This window comes from Giraffa tippelskirchi, chromosome 5 (genome assembly GCF_054371585.1).
Source record: "Giraffa tippelskirchi isolate mGirTip1 chromosome 5, T2T-mGirTip1v1.2.pri, whole genome shotgun sequence".
NCBI lineage: Eukaryota > Metazoa > Chordata > Mammalia > Artiodactyla > Giraffidae > Giraffa > Giraffa tippelskirchi.
Genome location: NC_137279.1, coordinates 160,147,546 through 160,164,730, shown reverse-complemented (window position 1 = coordinate 160,164,730; position 17,185 = coordinate 160,147,546). Strand labels below are relative to the sequence as shown.

General features: G+C 39.9%; 1 protein-coding gene and 1 long non-coding RNA gene across 7 annotated transcripts in view; one reads left to right on the top strand and one right to left on the bottom strand.

Annotated features, from left to right (window-relative positions):
• LOC145505032 (uncharacterized) overlaps nt 1-12,053 on the bottom strand; it is a 275,419-nt gene extending 263,366 nt beyond the window's left edge. For 3 of the 6 annotated variants that reach the window (XR_014052720.1, XR_014052722.1, XM_081486710.1), the window contains exon 1: nt 6,155-6,274. Coding sequence is in view for 1 of the 6 variants with exons in the window: in XM_081486709.1 (XP_081342835.1) it covers nt 11,789-12,030 (242 nt within the window). In the remaining 5 variants the exon portion in view is untranslated. Of the gene's footprint in view, nt 1-6,154; nt 6,299-11,788 lie in introns of those variants that run through there. The other 3 variants (XR_014052718.1, XM_081486709.1, XR_014052721.1) reach the window with 2 other exon arrangements.
• On the top strand, nt 6,350-8,659 carry LOC145505035 (uncharacterized). Its single transcript, XR_014052727.1, has 3 exons — nt 6,350-7,029; nt 7,714-7,893; nt 8,403-8,659. It is a non-coding gene; the product is annotated as an uncharacterized LOC145505035 (long non-coding RNA).
• Nucleotides 12,054-17,185: the final 5,132 nt, after the last annotated feature.

Sequence of the window (17,185 nt, the reverse complement as noted above, 5' to 3'; positions counted from 1 at the left end):
GGGAGTAACAAAATTCAGTGAGTAATAGGAGAGGATTGTGATTTCTGAGAAGTTATAGCACCTATGAAAGTGGAAGCTCAAGTCTGCATGTCCCAACACCTAGGGGTGGACCTGGTTACCTCTCACAGATGTGGAACTTGTTCTCTCTTGCATCACTTTTTCATGAAATATATATCTCTTGTCCTTTCAGTATACAGACAGGTAGATGCTTTCACTGATGATTTAAGAAAATCTGTATGAATATCAACTATTATAGTATGCCTTCAGAGGCTAATGAAATATATTTGGTTATTTCGCCACAGACAAAGTGGCCCGGAACACTGTACTTTTATTATTCTGCTTCTGCTATTCATGGTCTCTCTTTACTCCTCATTTTTAACTCTAAATGTACTCACTGCTTCTAACATGCCACATTCATCTTTTTAGAAAATCAAATGGGAAATAAATTAGCATAGACTAATTAACACTTCATTTTTTAGCTTATCAAAAAAGATATCAATTTCCTCTGCAAACTCTTAATCTCACTCTGACCTCCAGAGACCTCTCCATGTATCAGACACAGAAAATAATTTTCCTAAATAGGATCACTATAACACGATTCTGCTTCCTCCTCCTCCTACAAAATAGAACCTACAGTAGAAAAAGAAAAGGAATTATAGAAAATGTTGAATGACGCCAATTTTCCTTTGTCTCATTTGCTGGTTTGCTTCTATGCTACATGGGTTCCCCATCTGTGTATGGGCACCATCGTCTTTGAAGTAATAACCATAATTGCCATTTACTGAATGACTCCTCTGTCCCAGGAATTTAACATAGTCTATTTCTTTTAAGCCTTACCAGTCTCTTACTTAAAAATTAACAGCCGCTATTTATAAGTGAGGAAACTCAGGCTTAAAGAGAATAAATAAATAGGTTGCCCAGGGCCATGGGCCTAAAGAATGGGAAAGTCAAGCGAGACCCAGCACCTGTGTTCTTTTCATGGCATCAGGCAGGGCCAGTGTGGGTCTGCACTTAGCGAGCATCTAGCCTTTTCTCCAAGGGAACATGTAAAGGGAGCCTTGGGATGTGTAGTATTTGGGGGCAATTCACAATAATTTGTTATCTGTCTGTACTCATTTCAGAATAGCAAAGTAATCTATTCTACTGAAAAGCAACTGAGAATTTCTTTCCTGCTCCAAAGCCAGACCCAACACCAGGTTGGCCTCAGCCTCATAATATATTAACAAATTTTTCCCTGTCGCTTTTCCTACTGTAGTTGTTAGTGCATTTTCCTTCATTTGCTAAACGTTTAGTGTATTTTCATTTTCGAACCCTTTCCATATGGCTAGTGGTTCTTTTCTTATTTCCCCTGGGCTGTTCTAGTTCCCCAAATTTTTTATCATATGAGATAATAGAAAGAATCTGTAATGGGGGCTCGGAAGATTGGGTTCTCTCTTTGGCTTTCCCCAGACCTGTGTGACTGGAGCCAAGTCCTTTCCATCTTCTGAGCTTCAGCATCCCTTTTTTATAAAGTGAAGAATGTGGTATTGAAATCTCTAAGGTCTAAGATCAACTGATCCCTTTGCCAATTGCACTGCATGCACCACCTCTGCTGTGAGCAAATGTGTGTGAGATGCTACCTCCTTCATTGTTCTCCTCCCAAAAGTAAACATCTCCCACATGCTCTCTTCCTTAGAAAAGAGTACAGTTTAGATACTTTTTCAAACTCCTAGAATTCTACCATATCAGTGTTTAACATTAATTTAAGTAACAATTAACTTAATTAATTAACAATGTGGTAGAAACTAGAGATTCAGATGAACAAGACACAGACCCTACCCTTAGGTACACAGACAGGCAAAGAGAGGAAACTCAGAGGAGGGAATCTCTCTCTCCATGGCAGATGCCAACATTAAGGAAATTCTTCCAGAAGAGATCAGTGAAGCTCACTCCTTAAAGGTGTTTATGAGCCCAGATTCTATAGTCTGACAGACCTATGATCAATCCTGGTTTAAATGAGTAGCCATATAATCTTGAACAAGTTGCTTAACTTCTTTATGCCTCTCTTCTATTCATCTATAAAATGGGGATCACTATTAAATTCATAGGAGTGTTAGGAAGAGCAAATGGTATATATTTATTAAAAGGATATAAACATGAACTGGGCTTCCTAGGTGGCCCTAGTGGTAAAGAACCTGCCTGCCACTACAGGAAACATAAGAGACATGGGTCAGTCCCCAGGTTGGGAAGATCCCTTGGAGGAGTACATGGGAACCCATTCTAGCATTCTTGCCTGGAAAATCTCACGGACAGAGGAGCCCGACAGGCTATGGTCCACAGGATCACGAAGAATCGGACATGACTGAAGCAACTTAGCACACATGCATGCAAGCATGTACCATGTGCCAGGAATTAAGCTAAATTCCAAGAATAGTGTGTTAACAATATTAAATGTATACATACATACATATACATATATATATGTATATATATATGTGTGTGTGTATATAAATATATATATGTATATATACATAGGGTTGGCCAAAAAGTTCATTCAGGGTTGTCCATAGGATCCAAATGAACTTTTTGGCCAATCATATATATAATGCTTCCCTGGTGGCACTAGTGGTAAAGAACCTGCCTGCCAGTGCAGGAGATGTAGGAGCTGTGGATTCAATCCCTGGGTCAAGAAGATCCCTGGAGAAGGGAATGGCTACCCACTCCAGTATTCTTGCCTGGAGAATTCCATGGACAGGGACAAAGGAGCCTGGTGGACTATATTTGAAATAAAAAAGTCCCAGGCACTATCCCAAGCACTATGCATATATTATTTCATTTAGTACTCACTACCAGTTGGTGATGGACAGAGAGGCCTGGCGTGCTGCAATTCATGGGGTCGCAAAGAGTCGGACACGACTGAGCGACTGAACTGAACTGAACTGAACCACCTATGAGGTAGGCACTATTACTATCTATAATTATCCTTCTTTTAGAGATGACGAAACAGGCTCAGAATAAGTGATTAGCTGAGGCTGACAGAGCTGGTAACTGACAGATCCTGAATCCTGACTAAGGAAGGCAGTCTAACTCCAATCTAAGGCTTTCTGCTGCCTCTGCACAGTCCTGTGAGCTCTCTAGATGCAGTGAACCCTTTTGAAGCTGTCAGTACAGTGGGGAAACATGTCCAAGAGATAACCATGAAGTATAACATTACCTCTGGTATCCAGGGCTCATCCAGGACCCAGCTCTGCCCACATAGAGTAGTATCTATCTTTCCCTATCCCATAAAGATTGAGTGGGTGATGTACACACGGCCCACACTGGCCCTAGAACTTCTGCTGGAATGGGTGAGAGGGAGAGTCCTTTCTTCAGGGTCGTTGTTGTGGCAGTGCTTTACAACCTGGAGCTTTTTGGCAGGGCTAGCATGAGACTAAAGGCAGAGACCCTGAGAGTCAGGTCTATGACAACAAACATCCTTGTATCACAAGCCATTAGAAGCTGTTTTGTTTAAGAAAGTTTGGCTTGGATTTCTATTACTTGTAACCAAGAGTCCTATCTAGCACACCCAGGAAACTATATGTAATGTGCTACATATAGTACAGCTACCAAGTTCAAGCTCACGCTACTGGACAAGCCGATGAAACAGAGACAGGGTTTTGAGGCTGATGTAGAAGACAGATGGGCTCCAGGCAGATATCTACAACTGACCTCCTGTTTTCATTTCATGGGACATGAAGAAGTGGGTTTCAGGTTGGATACTTAAAGCTGTTAGCATTTCCTGAGACAAGAGATAGGTGGGCTTCAGTGGAAGAATTTATAATCAGCCTCCTGTCTGCCCTCCAGAATGGAAGTAACAGAAACAGGGTAAATTACCAGTCTATGTTTCTTGTAAACACAAGGTAATAGTTATAGCAATGTGCATGTATGCTGCTAAGTCGCTTCAGTCGTGTCTGACTGTAACCCCATGGACTGTAGACCACTAGGCTTCTCTGGCCATGGGATTTTCCAGGCAAGAATACTGGAGTGGGTTGCCATTTCCTCCTCCAGGGTATCTTCCTGACCCAGGGATTGAACCCATGTCTCTTACATCTCCTGCACTGGCCGGCAGATTCTTTACCACTAGTGCCACCATAGTCAAGTAATAATCATAGCAAGCACAAAGAGGGGTAAAATCCTTTTGGAGTATTTTGGGGATCTCTGCTCCCTCCTTTTGGGGACAAGGAAGACACTACAGATGTGCAAAAAGGCTCCTTGTGGGTCAAAAGTCAGGGGATAATGCCAGGCCATAATGAGTCTTGCTCCTCCCAGAAGCCTTCAGTTGAAGGTCCATCTTGGTTGAGGGGTGCATGCACACCCAGGGGTCCCAGGGTAGATCAGGTGTGGAAAAAGGAACCAGATAATTGACCTGAAGGAAGACAAAGACCCAGAAGAACTGACCTATATAAATAATATAACTGTCTCTTTACTGAGCTCCTCCTCCTCACTAGCGGGATGCCCACACCCTTTCTCTCTGGGTGTGCTTCTCTGCCTTGCTTCCATCTTAACTAAGCAAACCATTTCTCTGTATACTCTCCCACTTGTTGTGATACATCTCTAATAATTAACTTTGTACCTACATTTACAGTTTCTTCCCCCATGATAAACACATTTTTCACTAGGGGCAAATATCCCAGGGAAAAATAGTTTCTAGCCTCTAGGCCTTGCTAGTCTGGTGGCTAGGATTCCTGGTTCTCATCCAGGTTATCCAGGTTCAATTCCTGAGAAGGGAATTAAGATTTCACTTCACACCACCGCTCAGTGCTGCCTTGCCCAGATCAAAGAATATGATTTTCTTTGGAGAGTCAGCTGACCTAGGAGATGGCAGATTGAAGTCTCAAAATAACCATCTTACTGGGGTCCTGATGCCAGCTTCTTTTATAGATCAGAGATGGGGGAAAGTGAGGAAACAAAATAAAAAGGCCATTAATCTTGCAAATATCTCCTAGAATGGCAAACTTCAGATAAGGGATGTGTTAATTTCTTCCTTCCTGTCATCTGTAGGTGGACAGGGTTCTGAACAAAGGCATTTTAGTTTAACAGTCAAGCAGAGGGGCAGGATTCTCTGAGGCAGGACATTATGTATGATTATAACAACAAAAGCAGCAAAATCAAGTCAAAGAAACAGTTCCAAAGTGGAATCAGAATTTGCTTTTCCCAGCAACAGCACCACTACTCTCCTGGTAGCTATGGGTCTAGATATGTTTGAAGAACAGTAGGAGTTAATCAACTAGAGAAGGACAAAGAATTCTCAACAGAGTGACTAGTATGTGTAAATGCAGAGAGCTATGAGAGATCTTTGCCTATGAAGAAAACTTAATGTCCATGAGAAATGGAATATTTCCTGACATACCAGTAAACAAGGATGTCATAGTCAACAGCAATTTCAGCTTTCCAACATGAGCCCTGAGATAACTCAGGAAGGAAAAGAATACCTGTCATCAAGTCCCATCAGACTGCAGCCACTTCCTGGGGCCACTCCCTGTGGTAAGCCCTGAGGAAACACAGAATACTGGCTCCAGATAGGTGAGATGCATATCAAAGGAATGATTTCAGTGAGCCCTGACAACTGTCATGCCATACAGAGAAAAGTACTAAATTCCTTAATAGGGACATCTGGTTTTCTTTAATTAATAGTAATTTTTTTTTTTAGCTGCCCAGTATGTGGGATTTAGCTCCCCTACCAGGGATTGAAACTGCATCCCCTGCATTGCAAGGCAGAGACTTAACCTGATATTCTGACTACCTGCCCTTTGTTGCAAAACTCCTATATATCATAGATCACCCCTCAAATCCTCAGAGCAGTTTCTCAGAACTATCTGAAATGCTGTCTCCTGGGCTGCAGTTCTCATTTTGCCCCAGATAAAATTTAACTTGCAACTTTCACGTTGTACACTTTTTAAATTTCAACATCCATATTAATCCTGTGGCTCAGATGGTAAAGAATTTGCCTGCAATTCAGGAGACCCAGGTTCGATCCCTGGGTTGGAAGATCCCTGAGAAGAGCATAGCAACTTATTCCACTATTTTTGTCTGGAGAATCCTATGGACAGAGGAGCCGGGCAGGCTTCAGTCTATAGGGTCACAAAGAGTTGGACACAGCTAAGTGATTAACACTTTCATAATATTCAGACCTCACCTTATCATCATCTGCTGACTTACAGAGAACTCATCTTTGATAAGGATTTTAGAATCTGGTCCAGAATTTTTCTCTTCATTTCTTGTCATGTTGTAGAAAATTTTAAGTAATGTCAACTACAATTGTTGTTGCTGTTCAGTTGCTAAGTCATGTCTGACTCTTTGTGACCTCAAGGACTGCAGCATGCCAGGCTTCCCAGTCCTTCACTACAAACTGGTGCTTGCCCAAGGCATTTGTCCTCTGCCTCTACAAAGACTGAACCCCATGCTACTGCAGCTGTTGACCTTTCACACGCCCTGAAGGGAGTTCAGGGTAGAGAGCCAGGCACTCTGTGCTCCAGGGAAACTGATGGAACAGGTCTTTAGATAGTTAGATACTTTCAGAAACTGATTTCCTGATCCCAGTCCTTGCAACTCTTCATATCTAGGAAAGCACCAAATCCCTTCATGGTGACATCAACTCAAGACAGCAGAAAACCTTTTGTAAAATAAGCGCTTGATTGCATTGAACTTCTCTTTCGCCAAAATCATATATATTGACCTTCCCCTGCTACCACTTTTGAACAGTTTCTTGGAGCTAAGATGCCGCCTCCCAGGCTGCCGTCTTCATCTGGCCTCAATAATAGTGAACTCGCACCTCTCACCTGGTGCCTCATTTTTTAGTTGACAGTAACTATACAAATATAATCAAGTTTTCTATTTTTGCCACATCTACAATGCACTGACTGAAACTATCAGATTGCTGATTTCAGGACATTGGATCTTTAAAATCTGCAAAGGCACCATGTTTGTCTTTGCTCTCACCAAGTATCTTTATTAGGCTGGTCTAGCACATTCTAGAGCACCGCCTTTTCTGATCAGCCTGTCCATCTACAGGTAATCATTATAGCGATCATTGTCTCTATAGAAGAAACAAAGTCTCAGCAAGGTTAAATAGTTGATTTGATATTCCAGTAGGGCTGTGGTAGTTTTGGAACTTGAACTGAGTGTGTCTGGCCACCAAGTCCATGCTCTTGGCATCATACACCCTTTATTTTTTTTTTTTTTATAAATTTATTTATTTTAGTTGGGGGCTAATTACTTTACAATATTGTAATAGTTTTTGCCATACATTGACATGAATCAGCCATGGGTTTACATGTGTTCCCCTTCCTGGACCCCCCACCCACCTCCCTCCCCAACCCATCCCTCTGGGTCATCCCATTGCCCCGGCCCTGAGCCCTTGTCTCATGCATCGAACAAGGAATGGTGTTCTGTTTCACATATGATAATATACATGTTTCAATGCTATTCTCCCAGAACGCCCCACCCTCACCTTCTCCCTCAGAGTCCATAAAATTGTTCTATGCATCTGTGACTCTTATTCTGTCTCGCATATAGGGTTATCCATTAGTACATACACCCTTTAGTTAACACTGTTGTTTCAACTGAAACATGAAACTTAGCATTAAAAATATTTTCTATTACTTGTTACCATTATGTGATCTCACAGAGATTGTTTGTATTCATCTCCAAACTGCCACAAAGGCTTAAAGGAATGTGTTTCATCATTCCTCACAGAACACAGATATAGCAGTGTTACTACCAGCCTTCCACAAGGGAGACAACATACAACTACCAAGTAAACTTCTTTTGTCAACACTGGCTGATCAACTGTGAAGGGCGTCTGGGCTGCTATCACTGGGAATGTTTCTTGCTGAAGGCATGGACTCCACTCAATGTATTGTACAAGTCATTTAGGTAATATTCATTACTGTATTGTTTATTTATCATATATACCTGCTGATTTTTATTTGCTTCTTCTATTATTTATGGTGGTGGTGGTTTAGTCACTCAGTCGTGTCTGACTCTTGCAACCCCATGGACTGTGGTCTGCCAGGCTCATCTGTTCATGGGATTCTCCAGGCAAGAATACTGGAGTTGGTTGCCATGCCCTTCCCCAGGGGATCTTTTCAACCGAGGGGTTGAACCTGGTTCTCCTGCATTGCAGGCACATTCTTTACTGAATGAGCTACGAGGGGAGCTTTCTATTTACAAGAAGTGTTTATTTAAAATTATCCCACTGTATTTGTAATGGGAAGAACAAATCTGACTCCATATTTCATCTGTTTCTTGTACTTTAACCTTTGTAATCTACTGCTTTTGCTACAAGTTAATCACTAAAGTAATGTTGCCTATAGCTTAAACTATACATAATGGCCTATCCATGGGAACCCTGATAAGCTAAAATACCTTTCATTAACTCACAGGAAACATCCTGACCAGACCCACTTGTGAATGGCTGCAGGACAGGAAAAATTAACACATTCTCGCTGGAGTCTGGCCAGAAGGAGAAAATACTTGCAAAATCTTATTGTCTTTTTACTACTTTACCTCCTCACCTCTCCTTTTTGTTTAAAAAAAGACCAAAAGCTAGCATCCAAACCAGGCAAGATGGTTCTTTGAGACACCAGTAGACCATCTTGATTCACTTCTTTCTGAATAAAGTTGCTATTCTTTGCTTCAACAACATGTCTCTTGATTTGTTCATCTGTCATATGATGAGCAGTATGAGCATGGACTCGTACGTTATCCATAACGTAATTATGGATCAGACTGTTTCTCCTTTTATTTCTGTTAGTTTCTGTTGCATGTTTTTGAAGTTATGTTATTAGATGTATACAAATTTAGAACTGTGATATCTTATTGGTGATTTTTCCTTTTATTTCTGTTAGTTTCTGTTGCATGTTTTTGAAGTTATGTTATTAGATGTATACAAATTTAGAACTGTGATATCTTATTGGTGATTTTACCCACCAATACACTATTGATGTATTACAATATTTTTAGCATCAGTTCAGTTCAGTGGCTCAGTCATGTCCAATTCTTTGTGACCCCATGGACTGCAGTACACCAGGTTTCCCTGTCCATTGCCAACTCCCAGAGCTTGCTCAAACTCATGTCCATCAAGCTGGTGATGCCATCCAATCATCTCATCCTCTGTCATCCCCTACTCCTCCTGCCTTCTATATTTCCCACCATCAGGCTCTTTTCCAGTGAATCAGTTCTTCCCATCAGGTGGCCAAGGTATTGGAGTTTCAGCTTCAGCATCAGTCATTCCAATGACTATTCAGGACTGATTTCCTTTAGGATAGACTGGTTTGATCTCCTTGCAGTCCAAGGGACTCTCAAGATTCTTCTCCAATACCACAGTTCAGAAACATCAGTTCTTCGTTACTCAGCTTTCTTTATGGTCCAACTCTCACATCCTTACATGACTACTAGAAAAACAAAAACCATAGCTTTGACTAGACGGACCTTTGTCAGCAAAGTGATGTCTTTGCTTTTTAATATGCTGTCTAGGTTTGTCACAGCTTTTCTTCCAAGGAGCAAGCATCTTTTAATTTCATGGCCGCATAGTTACAATAAAAAAAAACAAAACTGTTTATCAATACTTGTTATCTGGCAACCCACTTTGCCTGATATGTACAGCTATACTAGCATTCTTATGATAAATATTTACTTGGTACATTGTCTTCCATACTTTTTACTCAAGATTTTCCAAACTTTTATATTTAAGATGCATCTTTTATAAATAGCCTATAGTTGAATACCCGGCTTGATATATTTTCACTTTTTATTGGAGTATTTATTTTGATTACATTTAATGTGATAATGGGCTTACTGATATAGTTGGATTAAAATCTACTCTCCTCTAATTTGTTTTCTCTTTATCCTTTGTGTTTTTTGTCTTTTTTTTCTTTATACTGTCTTCTTAGGATTTATGATGTATCCTTTTATTATATAATTTTCCTTCTATTAGTGTGTTAAGCATGCATTTAAAATTTTTTTCTTTATAGTTATTTTACAGATCACAACATATCTCCTCAGTTAAAATTATTTTATAAATTAGTACTTTCACAACTTAGGCAATTTAAGAAATTTAGAGCACTTGAACTTGATCTTGGGTGGCCTTGGCCTGCAGTGACTTGAAGCAGGACTTCAATTCCTGGCCAGAGACTGAGGTAAGGTAGCAATAGTGATAGCATCAAATCCTAGCCACTAGACAAGTGGCCAGTGACAAGGCCCTGGCCCTTCAGCTTTTCAGAAAAAGAATTCTCATAAAGATGGAAAGTAGTGAACAAGTATTTCTTAGGAGGAAAAAAGTGCAATACATGTGTATAGAAAGACAGGTGGACTCAGAGAGAGAGTCACTGAGTCCCACCATCATGGCAGTTTATTACTTACATGGGGCATTTCTTCTGGGTTTCCTTTAGCCAGTCATTTGATTTGCTGGTTCAGAGACCATATTTGGTATATCTCAGAATCCTCCCATGTGTGTACATCCAACACTTAGCCAAGATGGATTCCACCGGAGGGGCCTATAGGTAATGAGCATCAGTTGACATCACTCCCCTTTGACCTCCAAGTAATCTTTCTGCATGTTGTCAAGGAGGTCGCTGACCTAGAGAATGAGAACTATGTGGTCTCTTATATTCTATCTGGGCAGAGCCCTACCTTCTCTGTCTGTATGTGTTAGTTGCTCAGTCATGTCCGACTCTTTGAGAGTCCATGGACTATAACCCATCAGGTTCCTCTGTCCATGGAATTTTCCAAGCAAGAATATTGGAGTGGATTGCCATTCCCTTCTCCAGAGGATCTTCCCAACCCAGGGATCAAACCTGGGTCTCCTGCATTGTAGAGATTCGTTACTGTCTGAGCCACCAGCAAGACTCCTCCTTCTCTATCTCTTGTCCTGCTATTCTAGTCTTGGGGTATCAGTACACAGGGGATGAATCTCAATTTTACCCTGGGAGGGGGGCATCTACTTCCTGCCTTAAATTCAATTTGCTTTTATTTTCCTCTTTTTTGCTTGTTTTTTATGATAATATTGTTTACTTAACAGAGTGTTTGTGAACAATGAAACATTTAATAAAATATCCAGTGTACAACTAATATACACTAAACATTCACTTGTTTAAAAATGAAATTACTTGTAAAAATCATCTAACAACTGGTAAAACTAGATCTATAGTCTAATGAATGATCTTACACATATTGAGTCCCAGTTATGTGTGAAGTGCTTTGCTAAGCTCTTTCATACACATTTGTCACACATAACCTTCATAAAACCCCCATGACACTAGCATTTTTTAAATCAAGTTTCAGAGATAGTAAATAACATGAGTAAACCATGATGGCGCACTATTTTGTGTTACCATTATTATAAACCTTAATTCTACATATATGTTAAACACAATAAGTAGTCAAAACTGTTTTAGGAAAACAAGATGGTGGAGGAGTAGGTGGACGTGGAGTACATCTCTCTCTACGGATACATCAGGAATACACCTTCAGACACAGAAGTACATGCATAACACCAGCTGAGAGTGGACAGGAGTACCTGACCAGTGGAAAAGAATATATAGAACCATGCAAAACTTGCTAGGATGAAGGAACTAGGGGGGAAAATGGGAGTGTTAGTAGGACTAGACCTGCCTCGGCTGGTGGGGGAACTGAAGCAGGGGTCTGAGCCCCATATCGGGGCAATTATCTGAGTCAGAGGAGAAACATTTAAGGCTGAGAGTGAAACAGCTGATCTGTGGCAGCCTAAATGGAATGAAAATTAGACAGTTCTTGCTGCAGCCATACATACCCCAGACAGGAACACAGGTCCCCTGGAAGGTGCAATGGCTGGGAGCTGGAGTTTAGGGATTGTGGAGCAATCCCAGGCCAGGGCTGCTGTTGACAGCGGAGAGACGGATCGAGGGGATGTAAAGGAGGAGCTTGTGGTGGGAAATGCCTGTGGAGGAAAGCCTGGCAGCCATGGAAGCAAGGCGATACTGCTGAGTCATGCGTAGGGGTGGCGCCATCACCATAGCCTCCCTCTCCCCACATGCCAGCATCAGCAGCTGAACAATAGAGAGGCTGGCCCATCAAACGCCTGCCTGATGCACTGAACTACAGAGTAGGACCCCACGTAGGGTGCCCCTTTAAGTGCCTGAAGCGCCAATCTACAGAGTAGAATCCCAGCCAGGGGGACCCCTCTATGTGCCTGACTTTCTGAACAACAGAGAAGGACCCCAGGCAAGGGAGCCTTCTAAGTGCCTGAATGGGCGGAGCTATGGAGAGAGACTGGCCAAAGCGGCCTTCTGATCACCAGCTACAAGAGGCTTGAAAAAAGTCTCTGATAGAGCCAGAACTCTTGCAGCAAGACAGTCCGTGTCCCTGTACACTTGGTGTCACCAGGGTCCCTGCAAGCCAAGCAGCTGTGCCACCTTCACGCTCAACTCTCACTGGGGCAGAAGAGCCACAGGCTAAAAAAGTCTTGCATCTATGCATGCAGGGTCGCTTCGGTAGTGTTTGACTCTTTGCAACCCTGTAGACTGTGGCCTGCCAGGCTTCTCTGTCAGGGAGGGGGGGTTCTCCAGGCAAGAATACTGGAGCATATTGACAAATACTGGTTGCCATACCCTTCTAGAGCACTATATTTCCTGCTGCCCTAGGACTCCCCTGAGTATCTGGTGCTGCCAGAACCCCTGCAACCCAAGAAACTGCACCACCTCCACACCTGGCCCTCACAGGGGCAAACACAAGCCCTCCAGGGCAGCCTTAGGAGCAAACCCCATTGGACAACCCACACGTAGAGGTGGAAATAAAACCACAATTGAGACCCAGGTGCAGTGTGGCTAAAGAAGAAGACCCAAAACCTTCCCACCAGCTGTACAAGCTGCAGATTAAATCCACGCAATCAACTAGCCAAACTCTGTGTCTATGGGATATATAAAAGATCATTGAGAGCTCCCACAAAAGAAAACGCACTAGTTCTGATAGCTGTGGATACTGGAGGTAAGAACACACAGGAGTAGGACCAGATTAGAATCTGAGCTGCCCCCACAGCAGGTCCAGAGATCAGCACAGTACTGCAGGGCATCCTAGGGAGGTGAGGTGGACTGTGACTCCCAGCAAGGGAAAGGACTCTGACAGCAGTGACTCAAGAAAAACATTTATTATTCTTATGTTTTAACTTGTTCTGTAGATTCTTTTGGATGTTTTTCTTTTTTTTTTTTTCCTTTTTTTCCCCTGCTCTGTTGTAGTTGTCGATTTATGGCATTATGAAATCTAATTAAGCTTTTGAACTATATTTTTTTCTCAGTAACATTTTTTTTTTAATTGTTTTATACACCTCTGCCTCTACATTGGGCTTTTGCAGTTCTGTGGAGTTTTCCTTTTTCCTCTCTCTCCTTTTTAAAAATTTTTTAAACCTATTATTATTTTTTCTATAGTTATTCCTTTGTTTGCTTTTCCTACTGTTCTTTCCCCCTTGCAGTTAATCTTTAATATGTATAAAAATCTTCTCTATCTAACCCTATTTAACTTTGCATATCTATTCTTTCTTTCTTTGCTTTCTTTCCTTTCCTCTTAACATATTTGTTAGTTTTAGTTTCATTGCTTTATTCCCCAACTGGCACCTTGCTTTAGTTTTGTTTTCCAGTCTGTGCTTTAGTTAGTTTTGTTCTGGTAGATAGAATTTTTGGTTTCCTTTGTTCACCAGGTCAGTCTATCATCCTTTATTTTTGTTGGACTGTTTTGATTTTGCTTATGGGTGTGTACATATATGTGTATATTCAGTCACACTTTTTATTGTTGTTATAAACTTCTGCTTCTACGTTGGGCTTTTGCAGTTCTGTGGAGTTTTCCTTTTTTTTTCTTGTTTCTTTTCTCTTTTTTTTAATTTTAATTTTAATTTTTTAAATCTATTGTTTTTTTCTACATTTATTCCTTTGTTTGCTTTTCATACTGTTCTTATCCCCTATAGTTAATCTTTAATGTATATAAATCTTCTTTATCTACCTCTACTTAACTTTGCATACCTATTCTTTCTTTTCTTTCTTTCCTTTCCTCTCAACATATTTGTTAGTTTTGCTTTCATTGCTTTATTCCCCACTTGGCACCTTGTTTTAGTTTTGTTTTCAAGTTGTGCTTTAGTCAGTTTTGTTCTTAACTGGTAAATATAATTTTTGAATTCTTTTGTTCAATGGGTCAATCTACTGTACTTTATTTTTGTTGGACTGTTTTGACTTTGCTCATGAGTGTATATGTGTATTTTCCATTATTTTAATTATTATTTGCCTGATTTTGTAATTGCCATTTGTCTGGGGTTCATCTTTGGTTTCTCGTTTTTGGATGTTTGTTTTACTCTCACTTAATGCCATAACAAACCACTTGTGGAATCTTCGTTCCTGACCAGGGATCAAGCCCTGAGCCTTTGGAGTGGGAGCACTGACTCCAAGACCCTAGACTACCAGAGAATTAACCCTAAGGAATATCAAATAAAGTGAGAACTCACAAAAAGGAAACCACTTGAATACAAGACCCAGCATCACCCAACCACCAGTAGCACCCTGTGTAGGATAACTCATCTAAACAACAAAGAAAACAAAAATACAAGCCAAATCATCAGCAGAGAGGATTACCACCTCACTCCACCTTGCCTATCAGAGGAATAAAAGACAAACAAACAAACAAAAACTCAGCACAAATCTCACCCTATAGAAGCTTACAGGAACCACTGGACCAAACTTAGGAGGGCAGAAATGAAAAGGAAGAAAGAATTCAACCTTGAAATCTGGGAAAAGGAGATGTCAAACACAATAAGTTAAAAAAAAAATTATGAAAAGGCAGAGAAATACTACTCAAATAAAGGAACAAACTAGAAACACAGAAGTCCAAATAAATGAGGAAATAGGCAAATTGCCTGAAAAAGAATTCAGAATGATGATAGTAAAGATGATCAAAAACCTTGAAAACAAAATGGAGAAAATGCAAGAATCAATTAACAAAGATCTAGAAGAATTAAAGAATAAACATACAGAGACAAAAAACACAATTACTGAAATTAAAATACTCTAGAAGGACTCAATAGCAGAATATCTGAAGCAGAAGAACGAACCAGTGAGCTGGAAGATAAAATGGTGGAAATAACTTCTTAAGAGCAGAATAAAGCCAAAAGAATGGAGGATGGTCTCAGAGGCCACTGTGACACCATCAAACACACCAATATTTGAATTATAGGGATCCCAGAAAAAGAAGAGAAAAAAGGTGTATGAGAAAATTTTTGAAGAGATTATAGTTAAAAATTTCCCCAACAAGGAAGAGGAAATAGTCAGTCAAATCCAAGAGGCACAAAGAGTCTCATACAGGATAAACCTAAGTAGAAACATGCCAAGACACATACTAAACAAACTAAAAAAGAATAAACACAAAGAAAGAACATGAAAAGCAGCAAGGAAGAAGCAACAAGTAGCATACAAGGGAAATCCCATACACATAACAGCTGATCTTTCAGCAGAAACTCTGCAGGCCACAAGGGAATGGCAGGATATATTTAAAGTACTGAAAGGGAAAAATCTACAACCAAGATTACTGTACCCAGCAAGGGTCTCATACAAAATTGATGGAGAAATAAAAAGCTTTTCAGACAAGCAAAAGTTAAGAGAATTCAGTATCACCAGACCAGCTTTACAACAAATGTTAAAGGGACTTTTATAGTCAAGAAATATAAGAGAAGAAAAAAGATCTACCAAATCAATCCCAAACAATTAAGAAAATGGCAATAGGAACATATATATCAATAATTATTTTAAATGTAAATGGATTAAATGCTCGAACCAAAAGACACAGACTAGCTGAATGGATACAAAAACAAGACCCATATATATGCTATCACAAAAAAACCCACTTCATACCTAAAGGCACATATAGACTGAAGTGAGGATGGAAAAATATATTCCATGCAAATGGGAAGCAAAAGAAAGCTGGAGTAGCAATCCTCATATCAGACAGAATAGACTTTAAAATAAGAAGATTACAAGAGACAAGGAAGGACACTACATAATGATCAAGGGATCAATCCAAGAGGAAGACATACCAATTACAAATATCTATGCACCCAACATAGGAGCACCTCAATACATAAGACAAATACTAACAGACATAAAAAGAGAAATTGATAGTAACACAGTAATAATAGGAGATTTTCACACCCAACTCACATCAATGGACAGATTGTCAAAACCGAAAATTAATAAGGAAACACAAGAATTAAATGATACATTAGATGAGAAGGATCCCATTGATATCTTCAAAATATTCCATCCAAATGCAGAAGAATATACCTTCTTCTCAAGTGCACATGGAACATTCTCCAGGATAGACCACATCTTGGGTCACAAATCAAACCTCAGCAAATTTAAGAAAATTGAAATTGTATCAAGCATCTTCTCAAAACACAATGCTATGAGACTAGATATCAATTACAAGAAAAAACACTGGAAGAAACACAAACACATGGAGATTAAACAACACGTTTCTAAATAACCAACAGGTTACTGAAGAAATCAAAAGGGAAATCAAAAAATTTCTAGAAAAAAATGACAATGAAAACATTAACAACTCAAAACCTATGGGATGCACCAAAAGCAGTTCTAAGAGGGAAGTTTATAGCAATACAATCCTACCTCAAGAAAAACATTGAATAGACAACCTAACTTTTACACTTAAAGCAACTGGAAAAAGAACAAGAAAACCCCAAGATTAGCAGAAGGAAAGAAATCATAAAGATCTGAGCAGAAATAAATGAAAAAGAAATGAAAGAAAAAATAGTAAAGATTAATAAAACTAAAAGCTGGTTCTTTGGGAAGATAAACAAAATTGACAAACCATTAGCCAGACTCATCAAGAGAAAAAGAGAGAAGAATCAAATCAACAAAATTAGAGATGAAAAAGGAGAGGTTACAATAGACAATGCAGAAATACAAAGGGTTATAAGAGACTATTATGAACAACTCTATGGCAATAAAATAGATAACCTGGAAGAAATGGACAGACTCTTAGAAAAGTTCCATCTTCAAAGACTGAACCAGGAAGAAATAGAAATTATGAACAACCCAATTACAAGCACTGAAATTGAAGCTGTGATCAAAACTCTCCCAAAAAACAAAAGCCCAGGACCAGATGGCTTCACAGAATTCTATCAAACATGTAGAGAAGA